The 18410-nt window shown below is 51.4% G+C and overlaps 1 protein-coding gene across 1 annotated transcript in view; it reads left to right on the forward strand.

The window, feature by feature from the left end:
* BAHD1 (bromo adjacent homology domain containing 1) overlaps positions 1-15658 on the forward strand; it is a 36550-nt gene extending 20892 nt beyond the window's left edge. The window contains exons 2-7 of the mRNA XM_068683656.1: positions 206-1858; positions 4723-5084; positions 6673-6832; positions 7784-7860; positions 9896-9987; positions 12322-15658. Coding sequence (XP_068539757.1) covers positions 223-1858; positions 4723-5084; positions 6673-6832; positions 7784-7860; positions 9896-9987; positions 12322-12511 — 2517 coding nt within the window. The 5' untranslated portion in view covers positions 206-222 and the 3' untranslated portion in view covers positions 12512-15658. The remainder of the gene's footprint in view (positions 1-205; positions 1859-4722; positions 5085-6672; positions 6833-7783; positions 7861-9895; positions 9988-12321) is intronic.
* Positions 15659-18410: the final 2752 nt, after the last annotated feature.

Consider the following 18410-nt stretch of genomic DNA (forward strand, 5'->3'; position numbering starts at 1 on the left):
CATGTTCTAGGGCTTAATATTAAACCGCAGCGCATTGCATCCTGTCTCCTAATTGGCTTAACTGGCCGTCACCCAAAAAGACTCGGCTCTGTGCAGCAACAAGCTGGCCCGAGTGTTTCCTAACCGGCAGCCGGTGCTTCGTGAGGAGGTGGGTCCCTCTCAGTGCTATTAACAGATGTTTTTTTTTTCCTCTCTTCGTTCTCAGGATTGGACATTGATCCTATGACGCATGCCCGGAAGAAACAACTTTTCCTTCTGAAGCATCCAGCTGGTTCTGCTGGCCAGGCTTCGTCCCCCCCAGGCAGTGGGAGGATGGACAGGACACGGGCAGAGGGCGGCGAGCAGAAGGACGGGGATGGCACCGAAAGCACCAACGGGCCAAGTGGGTTTGCGGGGCCGAACAAAAGCAAGAACTTGCAGGAAGTCCGCAAGACGTACCCGCTGCGCAGACGCCTGCTCCCTTCGGTGAACAAAAAGACCTGCAAAGTGCTCCTCACCAGGCTGGAGGACGTGGCTGGGTCTCTGTCGAAGGAGACGCAGAGCTGCAAAAAGAAGGACCTTCCCAGTTGGGTGGAGGGCTTGGGACCTACCTTTTTTGCTGAACAAGTGAAGCCCGTGGGAGCGGGGAAGAGTGATTCCTCTGGGGAAAAGTGCACAATAACTTATCCGGGGACAGATGAAGACCTTGACACCGCTCCTTCGGAGCCCAGGAAGCGTAGGCTGGCCTCGCTGAATGCAGAGGCTGTGAACAATCTGCTTTTTGAGCGGGACGATGGCTTGCTGTCTGGCAGGCGTTGTCGGAGGGATTCTGCCAAAGCCTCTGGAGACTGTACGGTCAAGAGCTTGCATTGCAAAGCTGGTGACAACTGGTCTGCCTTGGAGAAACCGGCTGTGAAAACAGGTAAAGGCAAGAACCGCCACGAGCCCAGTCAGAAATGCAATAGCTGTGAGCATTCGCTGGATGAGGTCTTCGATGATGGGACAAAGAGGGAGGATGGTACCGTCCCCTATCATCCCACCCCAAAGAGACTGGCCAGCCTGAACGCTGTGGCCTTTCTGAAGCTGACCCACGAGAAGGACCAGCCCCTGAAGCAGAGGAGTAAATCGGACGGGGAGGGCAAGTCCGAGAACCACTGTTCGAAATCTACGCTCAAGTGGGCCAAAGCCAGTCGGAAGAATTGCGTCAAGTCCAAAAAGGAAGCGGCGAGCTTGAAAATGGAAGGGCAGCACAGCTGGCGGGGGCTCACCCTGGGCGCTTTCGGGAAAGCGGAGCAGCGGGACTCCTCTAGGCTCTACAGGACGGCTGAACCCGTCCCTTACGAATCCCTCTCTAGCTCCTACACTAGCACGGAGAGCTTCTACCACAGACTGCCTTTGCTCATGGGTGGACAAGCTTCCATGAAGCCTGAGTATGGAAGACCTGGAGAGAAATCCCCAACTCCCAAGCAGGAATTTCATCAGCCTTCCTTTCCCGTGCAGCAGTTCCCTCCCTTGCCCGTTCCCGGGAATCACACGGATTGTGGATGTCTCTATGAGTCCTCGGATCTGACTCCGTTGAACGGGTTTTATGTTTGTTATGGCCAAAGTGGATACAGTGGCTACTCTCACTGCTCGGTTTACCCCAAGGATGAGCTTTCGCAGTCTGCGACCTGTGAGGGGCTCTTGGTATCGCCAGGCTCCTTGCCATCGGGTGCTCATTTCCAGCCCCTCCACTGGTGCAGCTCCCCGTACTGCTGTGGGGAAGGGACGGCTATTAACAGCTACAGCGTCTGCGGCGTCGTGCACGTGCCAGAGGGCAGGATCAGCAGCGTGCACGCGGGACGGAACAGCTACCCCTACAAAATGCCTTTTGCAGCAGGTAAGGTGTAAAGCGCGAGCAACATCTCGGTTGGCGTTTCTAGAAGAGGGCTGCTCTTTGCTCTTTTGCTCAGTGGCTGCTGGAGGTGTCTCGCGGTTCCTCAAAGCTTGGGATTGGAAAGAAATCTGTGTTTCACCTCCCTTTCCCCCACTTTTAGCCCAGAAAGGCTAAAAAGCCCCTTGAAAAGTCTAACTGGTGTGGAAAGCATGGAAGCGCTGAAAGAATCTAGGCAGAAAGGAGGTGACCGAGGGCTTGTTGTGCTGGAGCTGACTGCTTTGCCCAGTGTAAAATGCGTGGTTTCGGTTCCTAGACGCTTTGCAAGGCTTCTCGCTGTCTGCTGCTGAGCAGAGGGCCTGAAACACGTCAGGCTGCATTGCCCATCCTGTCCCAAAAGCCTGCTCTCACAACCGAAGCATCCTGGCAGAGCAGCGCGAAGAAGCGAGCTCTGCCTCGGTTGTCAGACTCTTCCTAGTAAAAGCTGCTCAGGGGATGCAGTCTTTTAAGGTTTCATTCGATCTGATCTGGCAGGGCTGAGCCATGATTCAGTTTGAGTCTACTGGTTGGACCGATGCTTGAATTTCTTTGCGGTGATGTAAGTGCTGGTAGGTCGTCGCTTCGGCGGATAGCGGTGCTGTTGTTTGCTATTCAACTGGAAAAATCAGGCCCCGAAATGGGGTGAGTGGCAGTGGAAGGGTGGGGTAGTTGGTGAAAGTCACCAAGCAAGGCACTGCTGCTGCTTCCAAACGTGCTGTGCAGGCAGAGCTGCTGCTCGGCTGCTGAGGGTGTAAGTGTTAGCATTTCACCTAACCATAGGCACGCGTTCGAGTCAGAAGAAGCACAACTGAGCAACCCCAAACAGCTTTCCAGGTAGGTGGCTGAAGTTTGGGTTTGAGCGAGGCTTTGCCATCTTCCCTTGTAGGAAGCTGCTGAAAGTCGGGAGCGTTTGGTCGAAGTGTAATTTCCATTTTCCCTAAATATCTCCGCTGTCGTAGCGCTTCTTCCTACGGCAGGGGCCAGGCAGTGTTCCCTCGCAGCTTCGGTGCCCTTTCGATCCCAAGACAACCAGCTCGGCAGCGTGTTCTCGTCTGACACCTCCCTGCCTGGTGCCCTTAGGTCATGCCAGCCTGCTTAGTTTTTTTTTTCTTCAACATTTTGCATGCTGCTGCCTCCGATTCCCAGTAAGCAGAGGGGCTTTTTTTCCGAGTTCAGCCTTCCCTGCAAGCCCGGTGGCTTCTCCCAAAGCTGGCAGTTTCAGGGTGTGTGTTTACCAGCAATGTGTCACCCCGCTGCTCTGAGCTTTTCCCAACGTGGATTAGCAGGCGGCAGGATCCTTTCCTGCTATAGCACATTTTTGGATGCAGCCCGTTCTGGGTTAAAGCCTCCTGCACGTGTGAATGCTTCGCGGGCTCTCGGTTCCTTCCTGTGAGCAGCTCGGGTTTAAAAGTCTCCGCATCAGAATAATTTAGACTTTGTTCTGCAGGCTGAAGGAGGTCTCCCAGCATATTAACAGGAGTTTGTGCTTAGGAGGTGGTTTTTATAGGTCTGCCTCTGAAATTTCATCCTCCCCTCAAGTGGGTTAGTTCAGGGAATTCAAGGATTACTGGGTTGGAAGCGCCAGGCTCCCATCTGAGAGTGTCGGTACGAGGGGATCCATCACGGTGTGTGACACGGGGCGGATCAGTCTCAGGTGGCGTGTGCGAGTTGCAGCCTCTTGTGAGCAAAACAAGGGAGAGGGGATTCGGGGAAGCGGTGGTTCACCGCTCCACGGGTCCTGTGGGGATTCCTGAACTCACACCCTGACGTCTCACCAGCAAAGTTGCTTCAGCATCTTCTGCTCGGGGTCAGCAAACCCCAGCGATGCCCACAGCAGCCCTTGGGTCCACGGTTCAGCACTGGCTTCGGTGCAGCCCTGGTAGGGAGGGAGGCCGATTTCCCCTTCTTGCAGGGGGATCTCGTTCATTATTCAGCCGGAGCTCGGTGACTTCATGGCTTTTATTACCTTTTTATGTTCTTTAGCAGCTCTCTGTTGTGCAGCAGCGTGCTCCCACAGACCTGCTAGGTCACGTTCTAGGCTGGAGGCATCTCCTGGAGGTTGCCCTCAGCTGCTCTTTCACTCACCACTAAAAGCGTGCCTTCAGATGCAGGGGGTAGGGACGAGTTATGTCTCGGTCTGGGGGTTGTCTTCCTGCTGACACAAGGTAAAACAGACCACACTTGCTCTTTTCTTGGCCTCAGCCTTGTTTTGGGGCTTGTTTTAGGACATCTGTAGGTGTTCCAGGCTGCTTTTGAGAGGCAGCAGCAGCCGAGTTACCTGTCGTGGTCACTGCTTCTGCCCTGGGGGCGCGGTTTTGCTGAAGGCAGCCCCGTGCATCATTTCACATAGTTTTGATCCACGTTTTTTTGTATTTCTGGAGTTAATTTGGAGAATCTTCTCATTTTTCCCCTGATTACTTGAATTCAGCTTCTGGAAATAAGCTGGCTTCTGCCACTGCAGTGGTTTAATCCCTCCCATCACTCCGATAAGCCTTTTATTTCCTTTATGCATATCGACAGGCTGGAGCGCTTTGGACGCTGGCCAGTCTGATGTGTGTTACTGGCTGGCAGGACTTGGGATTTTCAGAGGGGTTTGTTGTAGTGCAGTGTCATCAGCAACAACATATTGGAGGATCACAGGCTTAGAAACGTCTTCGCTTTTAGAATCCTGTGATGGTGCAAAATGAAATTACAACGCGAAGGGGCTTCGCTGCTGTAATGCAATAAAGAGAATTTCAGGGGATGGTGTTGGTGCTTTGGGACAGTCCTGGTTGTGTAGTCCTCTTGTATTTCAAATGACATTCGTGCCTCTTTTCCTTCCCTTCTCATAGAAGGCTGCAAGTCTCTGGACCAGCTGAACCTCACAATCCCTGTGGCAGGGCACCCCGCGTCGCCTGCCCACCCGCTCTCAGGATGCCCTGTACCCAGCGTGCCGCCAGCTGCAGAACCCGTTCCTCACCTGCAGACCCCCAACTCCGACCCTCAGACCATGGCCCGGGAATGTCCGCAGAGCTCCAAGCCTCCCAGCGGCTCTAAATCCGGCCTCAGAAACACCACGGGCTGCCTCCACGCCTCCGACAGCAAGGCGGCGGGCGGCCATGGCCACCCAAAGCAGCAGCGCATCAGCCGGCGACGGGCCACCAACGGCTGGATACCCGTCGGCACAGCCTGTGAGAAGGCCGTCTACGTCGTGGTAGGTGTCTGTGGAGCACGGATTTCTTGTTCGTTTTGTTGTTTTCCTCGTCTATTTTCCTCCAAATCCATTTGAGCATCTCTATATTACCGAGGTCCTGGAGGTTTGGGAAGGTCTGGGGTCTTGTTCCAAGGTAAAGGTGGTCGCTTGATGTCTTCTAAAACCTCCCGAACACGTTGTGAGTCAGCAGCCCTTTGGCTGGGCTTTGAGGCCAGGCTGTTGGCTCTGTTTTTCTCGCACACCCTGCATTGCCTTGCGTGACGGGAGGTTTGGAAAGGAAGGAAAACCTGCTGCTCCTGTGCTGGCATCAGCCAAAATGCTGTGGTGATGAACACTCTGGCATTTACGAGGGTGGCACCCGTGAGTCTGTCTTACAGAGATCATCTCCAGCTTCTTCCTCCTGGGTTAGGTCAACACTGAGAAAATAAGGGATGGTTTAGCCTTGCTCTAAGGATCAGTTGTCCAAAGGTAGCTCCTGTAAGCTTGTTCAGTAAACGTCAGCAGTAAGGAGAGCTGTGGCCTGGGCAGACACATCTGTGATGCCACTTGGTGTGATGGCACAACCTTGAGCTGCTGTGAGCATCACCCAGGTTTGTAGTTTCAGCTCTCAGAGCTGCACACGGGTAGCAAGGGCTGTAGGAGGACGAAGCCTGTGGAAGCTGGAGATGGGCCTCTTTCACCCCTCACTCACGCTGTGACACATTGAGAGGGGCAGCACACCGTGAATCTCCTGAAGTCCCGGCACAGAATGCTTTCCATTTTGCTTGGACGATCTGGCAGAAGGCTAAACCCATCCTGCTCGGGCATTCTGAACTCAGTTTTCAGAGCAAAAATCAAAAAATAAAGCTCACGGTCCTAAAAGCAATCCTTTTGTAACATGAGCAGGTGCTAAGGAAATGCCAGCAGCCTTGTTATAGAAAGCTTTACACTGCTGCCTCGCTGCTGCTGCCTGCCTTGTTTGTGTGAAATATTTCATTTTTTATTTGCTTTCTTTCGATATTTATATCAAAGAAGCACAGAGCATTCAAAATACACCTAGCTTCCAGTGCCTTTGGATATGAAGAAAACGCACAAGTAGGCAGATAAAGCGGTGGTTTCTCTGAAGGAGGGTCTTTTTGCAGAATTGAAGGAGCAATTGTTCTTGGTTTAATTTGAAATAAGAGTATTAATTTCACAGATGCGTGCTTTTGTGAGACTTGCTGTCCGATTGGTGAGCTGTTCCTTCCTGCCAGCACAATACAAGAGGAATAGTTGTATTTTATCTCATGTTCTGTTTGAAAACAGTGGCCACAAATGACCTGCAAGCACTTGGATGCTATTCCCTACTTTCTTTACCTAGGAATGCCCCGAGTAGTTATTTTGACCTGGTCTTTGCTTTCGTAAACCAACACAGTGGGAAAAGGGATGCCAGGGGTGGTCTTATGGTGATGACTTATCTTGGAGTGGAAGCACTTAACTTGTCTAAGCCTACTGAGAGCTTTTAGTTCACAGCAGGACCAGAGAATTCTTGGATCGAGCCAGCAAACAATAAACTAACTTTTTGCCTGTATGCTTGGGCTGCTTTTTCTTCTGTGTGCCAATGCTGTAGAATGAACCTGAGCCAGCTGTTCGCAAGAGCTATCAGGCTGTGGAGAGAGACGGGGAGATTATCCGGGTACGAGACACCGTCCTCTTGAAATCAGGACCCAGGAAGAAATCGATGCCGTATGTTGCGAAGATATCGGCTCTGTGGGAAGACCCCAAAACAGGTACTGAGCCAAAAGAGTACGTTTTTGCTTCCCTGCTTGACAGATGAGGAACTGGGGAGGCGACGGATCTCGGGAGAGCTGCAGGCTCGTTAGGCTACTCTGCTGCTGCCAGGTTGGGTGACAGGGGAGGAGATTAGCTCCGTGGGTTTTGTTCAGACTGTTCCAGGAGCTGAAATGCTCTTTAATCACTAGCCTGGGACTGCTAATCAAAATCTTCCTGGTCGTGAAAGCACATAATATCAGCCAAGTGCACATCTTAGCAATGATCTCCTTTATTATTCCATTGCAGCAAACATCTGGGGAGCTGCTGTTTACTCAAACGCCAGCAGACACGTGGGCTGGGAGTTGGTGTGGAGCACGGCTTATCTGCAGAGGCTCTGATAGCACCCGAGTAGGGGCGGGGATGGGAGCAGTGTGCTTTTGGTGTTCAGGTCCTGAATCTGCCCGCTGAGGGCTGAGCATAGGAAGCCGTGTCAAGTGTTGCAAAGTGCAGCTCTTGCTTAAAAGGAAGAAGGGCAAAAAAAAAAATGTATTTTGTAAAAAGTAAGTGTGTGGTGAGGCCAGGCTCGGTCGTGCCATCCAGCAGCAGCAATTCTGGTGGTGATGTGGGAGGTCACGCTGCAAGCTTTGGATGAGGATCTCCTCCGACCCCGAGCCGCAATGGAAACTTTTTTTTTTTAGGGAAATGCTTGATTTTTGTGCATAGCCCACCTCTTTGTGACAATGTAATGCAAGTAGAAGGGGGTGAAGGTGTGATGGGAAAGCAACGTGACTGACTCGGTGCAGCTCCTTGCTGTAACAAAAGGACACCTAGTTCAGCATGAAATATTTATCACGGCACAGCTGCCTCTACACGAGCGCCATGGAAATGAAAGGGAGGAAGCTGGATATTAGTGGGAAAACACTGTGACAGCACTGAGCCTTGACATTCTGCAATAAATCTTCTTGCAGGGGAGCTGATGATGAGCCTCCTGTGGTATTACAGACCGGAGCACACTCAGGGAGGCCGTAACCCCAGTATGCACCAGGTGAGCCACCCGGACGCGAAACTAGAGGCTGGGGCACGTCTATATTTTTGTGAGAAGAGGGGATTAGCCTGAGGATCCTCCTGCATGCTTGGGTGGCCTCAAACTTAGGGGGCTGAGCTGCCGTGTGGAGGAAAACGGAGCTGTCTCTTGGCGGCGGCACAGCTGTTGCCAGATGTGCGGAGCGGCACTGCCCTACACACGGGTTTTCCCCGGTCTGCTGTCGTATGTGGAAGCTCTGGGCTGTGATAGAAGCTGCTGCGTCTTTCTCGTGGCTGCCTCTGGTAAATTTTAATGTTTCTCCGCTTAATCGGAGAAAATCCTGAGCGTTAAGTGAAAACTTGTTTTGACTTCTGCTTTAGGAGTAAGGAGGAGTGAGTTTATATTGAATCAGGATGAGGAGCCTCTCTGAAAAGGGTTTTCTGATTCACACCGAAACGTGGAGCTTGATGCAGAAACTCCCACTGAAATTCTGCAATTTTGATTATGCAGGATGTCTGAGTAGATAAGTCACGTGGTGCCTTTTTATCATAAAAATCCCTGAATCTGCTTCTTGAGCTCTGGAAATGTGTTTGTTCTGTGCAGAAATGCGGATGCATCATCCACCCCTGTTTAAATTTATGACAAGAACTGGACTGATTTGAGGATGTCGTGCCAGAGTTAATAGAGTTCACTTCTAAGAAGAAAAATGTGTGAATCACTATGACTTCATGCCTTGTTCTGCTTTGCTTGGACTAGTGTCGGGTGGCAGAACATGCTGTTTTTAAACCAGGAAGGGAGAATTTACTGCTGTTTTTGACCCATTGAAATCCTTGATGCCTTTTTTCATTTAAATAAAATTGTAATGGTGTGAGAGAACAGGATTGGAGAACAGCCAGGGAATTGTACCTGCCTGACTTGCAGGGCAGAGAGGAGTTTCTAAACCAAAATATGCTACTTCATAGCTTCCTGGTCTGTAAATGAAGCAAGAATGCATCCAGTTGCATTTTGGTGTAGGGAGAGAGCCAGGAGTCTGGTTAGGAGGAACTGAGCCACTTTTCTGCACACCTGCTTAATTATACAAGCCTTGAAATGAGAGATTGCCATGTGGGCTGAGTAACTGCGATGGGCTTGCCAAAGATGACTCAGATCATTTTGATGTAAGGAGTAGACCAAAACCTCAACGTGCAGAAGCGAGGTGTGGCATTTTCAGTTTCTCTGATTAAGCCTGGCCCCAAATGGTGACCCTGGTTTGAGTCTTCCTTTCCAGCCTGCTTCCCTGGGGCTGTGAGCAGAAGCAAAGCCTGCAGGTAACGCTTCCAGCCTTGTGCAGAGCATCTGTATTGCCACAGATCATCTCTGCTGATCTAACCACATCTGAAATTCTTTAAAACGGCTCCGTCTGGGTTGCCCCGTGTCTAACCAATCCTGCCTGCTACAGAGCCAAGTTTCCTAAATTACCCTGGGAGAAGAGGCTATTGCTACTTCCCTCACTAAAACAGCCTTTTAAATTGGATTAGGATGAAGAAATGGTAGCAAAGGAATGGGTTGCTTTATCTTTGATATAGAAATGGATTAGAAAGACTCTGAGAGTGTGTCACAGGCCATTAGGTAAGACAGCAAAGTGCTATTCAAACTCTGTTTCTACTCTTAGCTGTACAAATGAACTGGAAGGGTTTCCAGCACAGGAAAGGAACATGAATGAAGAACATCCCTCATCTCTAGGAGCTCAGAGGAACGTGTGGGTGGGGAGCACTTCAACCTCCAGCCTGCAGAAGCGTTGCCCACCGGGTTTTCTGCATGTGGTCTGAAGGATCCTTTCTTGTGGACCCTGTACAAAGTCAGGTTTAGGATAAGCTGGAGCAAAAGCAACCTCTTGCAGGGCCACAAGACACCTGGAAAGTGTCTGACTTATTTGCAATACTGTCTCTAAAGAGCACCTGCTATGAGCATGCTGTGGTAGCCTTCTCTTTGAGGTGATGGGTGAAGGAGTGGGGCTGGCCCTGCCTCCCTGCAGCTCCTGGCCAGCTGGGTGACCGCCTCCTTCCTTCTCTTGCAGAATGAGATCTTTGCATCCCGGCATCAGGACGAAAACAGTGTTGCCTGCATAGAGGAGAAGTGCTACGTGCTGACCTTTGCAGAGTACTGCAGGTAGGTGGTGCTCTTAACTTGCTGCTGTTCCTGAGACCTGTGTCTGTCTCCAGCTCTTGTCACTCTTTCCATTTCCAGCCATCACCCAGCAGAACCTCCCCTGCCCTACAAGCTTTGGTCCAGGTGGAGCTGGATGAGCTGCACTCACTCTCCATACAAGTTTGGTATTGGGGTCTGGGAGCACTTCTTCCACGCCAAGCTCATTACATATCTCATCGTTTTGTGTGTGAGATATGCTTTAAGGGGCTTACAAATGTTTGTACTTGTATGATCTTGGTACCACAGCATGTGGATATCTGTAGAGGACAGTGCAGGAAAACCCATAATGATGGACCTAGTTCAGTGGTAAATTCAAACTGAGCAAGGCTGGAAATCATCTTATATGGTGGTCCCTCTGGTATATGGATGCCCTAGTTTGCTCAAATGCCTGCTGGTCAGCTTTTGTCAGTGTTGCTACTGGATCCTAGCAGTCGTGCCTGCAGATTTGGGCGTTCTGGGTCGCTTGGAGTCGTGACTAAAGCACTTACAGTTAAACTTGTGCTGGTTGAATGGAAACTCGGTCAGTAAGAATTTCAGAGCATCCATATTCCATTTTGCCATCCTTGGTTGTATGGATGAGCAGAGCAGAATGGAAACAGGGATTGAATGGGCACACAAGTCCATAACGCAAAATAGTGCTTGAAATGTCTTCAGTTTTGCTGGCTGTATGTTGTTGACTTTGGAGTCTTACCACAGAGGGCATGTTTAAGTCCTGCAGCTCTCTTCTTTGTCCTCCTGCTCTTAGCCTAAGGCTACGCTGTTTGAATTTCTAAAACCAAACTTTTCCAAACTCGCTTTAAACTAAATTTTGTTCCCTCTTTTGAAAACTAAAAACCAACCTAGGGCTTTGGACTCAAACAGCTCATTTCGCTCCTAACAGTCTGCTCTTCTGGAACAGCTGTTGGCAGGATTATTTTTTTTGTGTGTGTGTTCTGCTGTGGGTAAGGTTACCTTTGAATGAAGTTCCCTGAAGGCATCCTGAATTCATCCTTTGCCTGTGTGGAAGTCTGACAAAGACATAAAGGTTTTCAGAAGCCAAGAAGTAGCTCTTAAGTGATTTAGGAGTTGTGGACTGCTCGAGCTAGCTCTGATCAGCTCTGAGATGGCTTTTGTCTTTGGTCGCTTTTACCCAAAGGATTTACTACTGCAGGCTGCAAAATCTAGTCTGTACCATAGGCTTTGGCAAAAGGGTTGTTAATGTATCCTGGACAGGAACAGCTGAGCACCTAGAACAGGGGATTTTCTTGCCCTGGATCCTAGAAGTGCTAGTGCAGTTGATGGCATGAAGCTGTTGCTTTCCTGTTGCTCTTACCTGGTGTGAAAGACTCGGCAGGTTTATCCCTGACTGGAGCCAGGCTGTGTGACTTGCCATGCTGCAGGCAGCTTCTTTAGCTTAGACACAGGTAGCACGGTTGGTGTTTGAAACATGCATGTGTAAGGAACATGCACATATCCAGTGTTCGGCATGAAACTGAACTGCCTTGAGTGCTCACAAAATGTTCTTTTTTGTTAGAGGTTGTCTCAGGAGCTTGTCTGAGCTTTAACTCCACTCCTCCAGGATCACCCCTGTAGGTGCACGGGGCATTCAGTCACGGGGACCTGGTTTAGTGGGTGATGGTGATGGTAGGGGGACAGTTGGACAGATGATCTTGGAGCCCTTTTGCAACCTTAATGATTCTGACCTGAAGCCAGCTCCTTGCTCTTTGCTGTTTTGGGCCAGCACCTGACTTTGCATGGATGCCTGTTAGGCAAAATGTTGGAGTGCAGCTCAGCTAGACAAAAGTTTTCTTCTAGAGAGAATGCCTTTTGTCACTTACTCAGGGAGGTGTGGATGGCTCTAAAATGTTGCAGGAGGTGCTGTGTATTTGCCTGTAACAGGCACAGTTAACTTGAAATGCAGTGTCTGACCCTGTCCTCATCATACCCAGCCCCTTTGTGTCCATCCAAGCAATGCCCTGATGCATAAGACTTTTCCAGGGCTAATTAACAAAAACAAGGCCAAAGTAGTAACAACAAGGTGGATTAATTGCAATCATCTTTCATACTGCATGGAACCTGCCAGTGTAGAGAGCAAAACCAACGTGTCACTTTGTATGGTTCAGTCTAGGATCAAAAGCAAGAGCTGTGTCACCCTATTGAGCAAAGGTGAATTCTCCTACATGCTCCCCATGCTCCTTATCCTCGGGCAGCCACGCTCGTGGCTTCTGGTTAGAAAGACTGACACAAACAGTGAAAATTGTGCGGTGGGAGATGAAGGGAGTCCACACTAACTCTTCCAATGTCGTTGCATTGCAGATTTTGTGCCTTGGCAAAGCGTCGAGTCGAAGGGATCCCTGGCAGGAAAACCATTATGGTTCCTCCCTCGGAAGAGTACTCCACGCCTCTGCACCGCAAGGTGCCCGAGGACACTGACCCCGAGCTGGTTTTCCTCTGTCGTCACGTCTACGACTTCAGACACGGGCGCATCCTGAAGAACCCGCAGTAGTGCAGCCCTGCAGCGGGACCACGGTGAGGGGCGAGTGGCACCGGAGAGCCGACGGCGGGCTGGCAGCCTGGGACATGTGTGCGCTCGTGGCGACTCACCTCGTGCTGCTTGCAGAGCGCCCAGCGCTCTTTCCTCGGACTGAACAGCGTGTGCGGGAGCAGATCCCTGCGGAGGAAGGCAGCAGTTGAAAGCACAGCACTTCGTTAAAAGCATAAATGAAAATATATACGTATAAAATAAATATATGTATATAGATATAGGTACTTGCATATGTAAATCTATATCTATATATGTATCTAGAGATGCATATATTGGGAGGAGGGGGTTGTAGGGGATAAAAGCCAGTAAGCTGAATCCAGAGCCATCGTTGGTGGGGACGGTGGGAAGGTGCAGGAGGGATGCTGTGGTGCGTTGGATGAATCAAGCTGTGATAGTTCTGTGGTTTTCGTGCCCTGATGTGAAGTGGGAGGACTGAGACTGGTTCCTTGGCAGAGCGCAGGATTCTCCTCTGTCCCACAGGGAAGAGGGAAGGTTCCTGGTGAGCGAGAGCTCCCCCGAAATACAACAGTTGCTTTTGAAGCTACCTGGACGCAGAGTGGCATTGTGTCATGCTTGAATTGGTTTTGCTCCATCAGGGGGAAGAGGTAGCCTCTCCCCCCCCCCCTTTTTTTCCCCTCCTAATCTCTCTCTTCCCCTCACCTTTTTAAGAGTCGTTCTGCAATTCACCACCCGGACTGAGGCTTGGCAGCCAGGCTAGGAAATCTGCTCCAGCTCAGAGGCAGAGAGGGAGCCGGCAGGATTTACCTCCCAGCGTGGCGTTGCAGAGAGCCGTGCATCTGTCCTAGGTGCCCTTCCCTGAAGGATCACGCATCCCATAAGGCACGCTGCCAGCAGGCATGCATTGCTCTGGAGCTGGGAGCACACCAAGTGGGCTCCATTGGTGAAAACCACGTTTTCTCCTCTCTTCTGAGCATTGCTCTTGCTCTGATGGTGCAGAGGGCTGTAGCGACAGAAGTGGGCTTACTCCTTTCTTCCCAGTTTGTTTTTCTGTAATGTCTTTTAACCCCACGTCTTCAGTGTGAAGCTAGACACCTGGGGGGAGAAATGGCAAACACACTCTGAGTGGTTTTTGGCTTTTTTTCCGTAGCCCCCCTTTACGGCACTGTCGTAACCCTGGGTGTCCCACTGAAGCCACCAGCAGAGCCGTCCCAGCGCTGCCTTGCAGCTTCCCCTCATCTCCAAACCCCTCCTGTCATCCGAGCGAGCTCACCAAAGTGGCTTTGTGGCTCCTGAAAGGACCTGAGTACTGGGAAGGGCTTGCACTGACAGATGCAGCCCGCACCCCGCAAATATTTTTTGCCTCTTGCCTTACGTGTATAGATCCTAGATAGACTTTAGTTTATCTTCAACACAAGCTGTCGGAGTTGATCCTAAAGCAAACCAAAGGACGGTGTAACAGAGTCCGCCGAGTCAGCCTCGCCAAGCTGGGATCCGTGTCAAGATTGCACTAATGGGAAGGATGAGGAGCAACGCTGCGTCGGCTGGAGCCGCTCCCGTGAGCTAGGGATCTGCATCTTTCTGCTTTTTGGGGTGGGCTTCTGAACTCACGTTAAATGGTGGAAGTACTGAAACTGCTTTCACGTCGTCCTGTCGGTGGAAGTGGCGCTACCTGCACTGCCTGCTGCCCTGGTGGGAGCGGCGTTGGCTTGCTCCGGTGGCTGTGTGCCCAGAAGGAAAACCCCATGGCATTGAATCCGTGACGTGGGCGTAGCTTGTTAACCAGGAGGTCTCCAGAGATATGCTCTACATACCAAAGAGGGGAACGTGTCTTGAAGAAGAAGACGTAAGAGGAGATGACAAGAACTGGCACCCACCACGGGGGACAGCAAGGCACCCGTCTCCCTGCTGCTGGTGGACGATTCCTGCTCGGTGTTGCAGAAGGTGCTGGAAAAGCCCCGTTGTTCTTGCCGAGGGGCAAACACCCTGCTCTAGGACATCTGCCCCTAGGTGCGTAGGCAAGAATCTACGGGAGAAGCATCTCCCTGATACCTCAAGATACTGTTAGTGTCAAAGTAATTGCTCAGACTTCTCCTTAACAATTAGCTTGGGCACTGGTGGTCTCTTGGAAGGACGCAGCTGGGCTGCCCGTGCAGCGGCGCTGCTGGGATAGGACTTGGGAGCACTGCTGGGGCTCTCAGGTGACCGAAAATGCCATGGGGAGGGGGGCGAGGAGGTGTCAGAGAAAGTGTTCCCTGCTGCTGCTGGGTGGGAGGGCGCTGGAGAAGCAGAGCTGCTCCTGCCCATCATGACAGAGGGGATCGTGGCCACCCAGCACATGGGGAGCAGAGCAGCTGCGCCCTGGGGCCGTGGCCGCACGGTGCCAGCCGGGGAGGACACGGGGAGCCCTAAACGCACGTGCTGGCCTCAGCAGGGACGCCGCTGCCACTCGGCCCGGAGCAGGCAAGCTGCCTGCAGCCACCTCCCTCTAGCACAAGTGCCATCGGACGCAGGATGCTCCAAGACCCACCTGCCAGGCCAACCTTGAGCATTGCTGCACAGTCAGGGAAGGGTTCGAAACCCAGCCTTGGAAACCACAGTAACTCGATGAAATTCCTTCTTCTGACCCCTCTTCCCCCCCTCCCTGCTCCCACCTTTGTCCTGGCTCCTCTCCAGGCAGAAGAGAAGTTGCGCTTGCCCTGGGCTTGGAAGGGGCTCTGCTCCGTGTCCGGAGAGGACAAATCCCGACTCTTCTCATGTTAGAACCTGCTTCAGGCCAAGAACATTGTTTGAGATTCACGTGGTTGCTTATGCTGTTGTGCAAACAGCATGTAAATGAATCAAAATGTCTTATCCATAATGAAAATATTTCATGCTTTTTTAATCTATTAGATATGGAAATATTTTTTGAAACTGAAAATGCAGCCGGTAGAATTTAAATTGAAACGTAATACATGTAAAATATATTTTAGTTGATAATTTTGTAAAATGCACTTTTTTTGTGTCTCTTCCCTGGTTTCCCAGATCTGTATTTCAGTGTTTACAGATGGAATGAGAACATTCCCTATACCCTCCTTCTGTGAGAAAGATATATTAGAAGTAATTCTTAAAAAATAAATTTGAAAAATCGTATTGATTTAGAAAACAAAATCAGTGCAATGCTGTTCTTCTCCTTCTTGCCTGAGCTTTTCAGGATGGGTACCTGCGGGGTGCAGGACTTGAAGAGCCTGGAGGGTGCTGATGGGAGAGCGAGTTTTGGTGCTTGGGTCCTTGGGGCTGTCCCTGGAGGAAGGTGTCCCCATCCTGGCTGGGACGCAGCCCCAAAATGAACGGCTGGTGAGGCTCCTTGTGAAAACGGAGTGAGAGCATGGAGGATCGGCCAGGGGGGTGATTTTTTATTTTATTTCCAGTCTGCTTTCAACAGCTGCTGTCATCGGAATAGTTAAGTCTGCCTTTCAGAAGGGGAAGGTGTTAGTGGCAAAGGCTGTCTCCACAGGCTTGGGATGTCAGCCCGTGCTTTAGAAGCACTTTAGGAGCATTTTGAGAGGTTGGTTTGAGAAAAGCATTCCCCATGGAGCGTCACCTCTCCAAGCCAACAGTCCACTCGGCAGCATTTCTGCCCGCCCAGCAGTGTCCCTGCCCCAGGGCATCAAACGTGTGCATGCTGAGGACAGGTCTGACAAACTGTATCGCCTCCGTGGACATCCCCAAAAGGCACGAGGGGGATCCCAAGCAGGTGTAAGTGCTGAGAGGAATGAGGTGACCCACCTGAAGTCACACAGTGGGGTCAGCACTTCTGTGAGGAGCGGGATCTGGCGGAAACCCTCCGTGCATCCAAACGCAGGTGAGTGCAGGCTGAAGGTGCTGAGCTCGGGTGCTTGCAGCAAGCAGCAAGTCCTGGGGGTAAGGCCTAAATGATTCTGCCTGGACAGCGATGGGAAGCAGTGCTGCAAGCAAAATGCTGCCAAAAAGCTGCTGCCAAAGCTGCTTGCCCCAAAACTGTGGCATTTGGTGTCAGGTTTTGGTGCCCTCTGCATCCACAGAGCTCCAGGCGCAGAGCAGTGGGGAGGAGCCGTGGTTTAGCTCTTGGCTGGGTGGCTGGCCCTTGGAATGGGTTATTTCTATAAATAATACCGTGTTTTAATTAGAGCTGGGCCCTTGCGTGCCTGGGAAGGGGGAGAATGAGTTCTGGGAACAAAATGAGCAGGATGAAAAAGTGACGGCTGGTACCAATGCTGGATTAGCTCCTAATTATAGAGAGGGGAGTGAGCGGCGAGCGTGGTTTGTGGCATGAATGCAGATGGGCTGGGCACGGGAACAGCAGCCTTAAAACACAGGGCAGCAGCACAACGGGGTTTTGCACTTGTCTCTTGCCCCAAGGTTGCCTCAAAGGGAGATTTTGAGATTGCCCTGTTGGTGGGAGCAGGGTATGGATGCGTGCAAGTGGGGCCACTGCTCCCACCACCTTAAGCAGCCACCTTGCCGCCCTGCCAGCCTCATTAGCCCATTTTCATTAAGTTCCTGGTCTGACATCTTCGTGGGATTAGGGTTTGGTTTTGGTTTTTGCCAGAGGATCTTTGCTTTTTTTGATTTCCCTGCCCATCACTGTTAATGAGGAGCCCTCTTACCATGCTGCTCCTCGTGGGGAGCTGTGGAAAGGTTAAGCACAAACCTGGAGGAGTGGATAAAAATGAGAAAATTTGGGCTGAAAAAGGAAAACCTTCTTGATAATGAAGTGCAGTAAGCTGCCAATTATCTCCCATGGGGAGAAAGGAGCTCATCCCGGGACATTTAAATTTGCAAGCCAGTGTGGGGTGAGCAGGCGTGATGTGCCTGACCCTGGATTTTTGCTAAAGACCCACTCAAAACATTGAAGTTGTGCTTAGTGCACATAGAGTGCCAGGGCTGAAACCCTGAGACATCAGCGGTGTGGTGGCCAAAACGTGCTCTGTGCACGCCCTCTACCTCTGGACAGCTGCTGCCCTTTGCCAGGCAGTGATGATGTCTCCCAGGGGTCGATTTAAAATAAAAGAAAAATTGAGAAAATTTTTCTATCCCAGCTCTTCATGCACAGTGAGCTGAAAAGCTGTGATTAATGTCGAAATAAAATGGGTTTATTGTTGAAATTGGCTACCCAAGGAGCTGAGCCAAGGGCAAACAGCCCTTCTGGGGCTAGCGTTGAACGAATTTGGGCTCTTGTGCCCTCACAACAGTGATGAAGGTAACGGGCAGGGGCTCGTCTGCCCTGGCTTCCACACGTGGTGTCCAGAGGTGGGCTGCTGGGGTGATTTTGGTGCTTGGGGCTGCAGCCACCTGCAGGGTGAGGCTTGGCACTGGGACACGCGTGCTGGAGGGGCGGGAGGTGTTACAAAGCCCATCTGGAGGCTGGGGAATTAAAATCCGTGTAGAGGAAGGGGAAGAGGGGTGGCTCTCTGCAGCCTCGGGGTGTTGGTGCACTTGCTCACCCCATGGCTCGGGGCTGTGTTTTGGGGCAGCTCCTTGCCAGGGGAGGCACCGGGGGTGCTCCTGGCACAAGCTTCTGCAGTCACTTCCCTACAGGCTTCATCGCCGCCTTCCTCCCCCTGGAGCAGAAGCAGAGCGGCTCTTGGTGTCAGTTCCGGTTACCAAAGCATCTTCCCACCTGGAGCAAAAGCCACGAGCTCTGTGGCTGTGTTTAACCACTGCCTGAACACCGCTGATTGTCACCAGCTGTAGCGGTGCCAAAGCTCACCCCAGCCAAGAGACGGGAGCGATTTTGGCCGTGGCGTTCACACAATGGAGTGCTCAACTCGGTCCTGTGCAAGCGGCTGCTGAGCAACGAGCAACACCCAGACCTGAATAAAAACCCAGCTCAGCCTGTGTCGTTTGTCCCTGCTGAAGCCTTTCCTCACCCCACAAAGCT

The sequence above is a fragment of the Anas acuta genome, chromosome 5 (genome assembly GCF_963932015.1).
Source record: "Anas acuta chromosome 5, bAnaAcu1.1, whole genome shotgun sequence".
In the NCBI taxonomy this organism is placed as follows: Eukaryota; Metazoa; Chordata; class Aves; order Anseriformes; family Anatidae; genus Anas; species Anas acuta.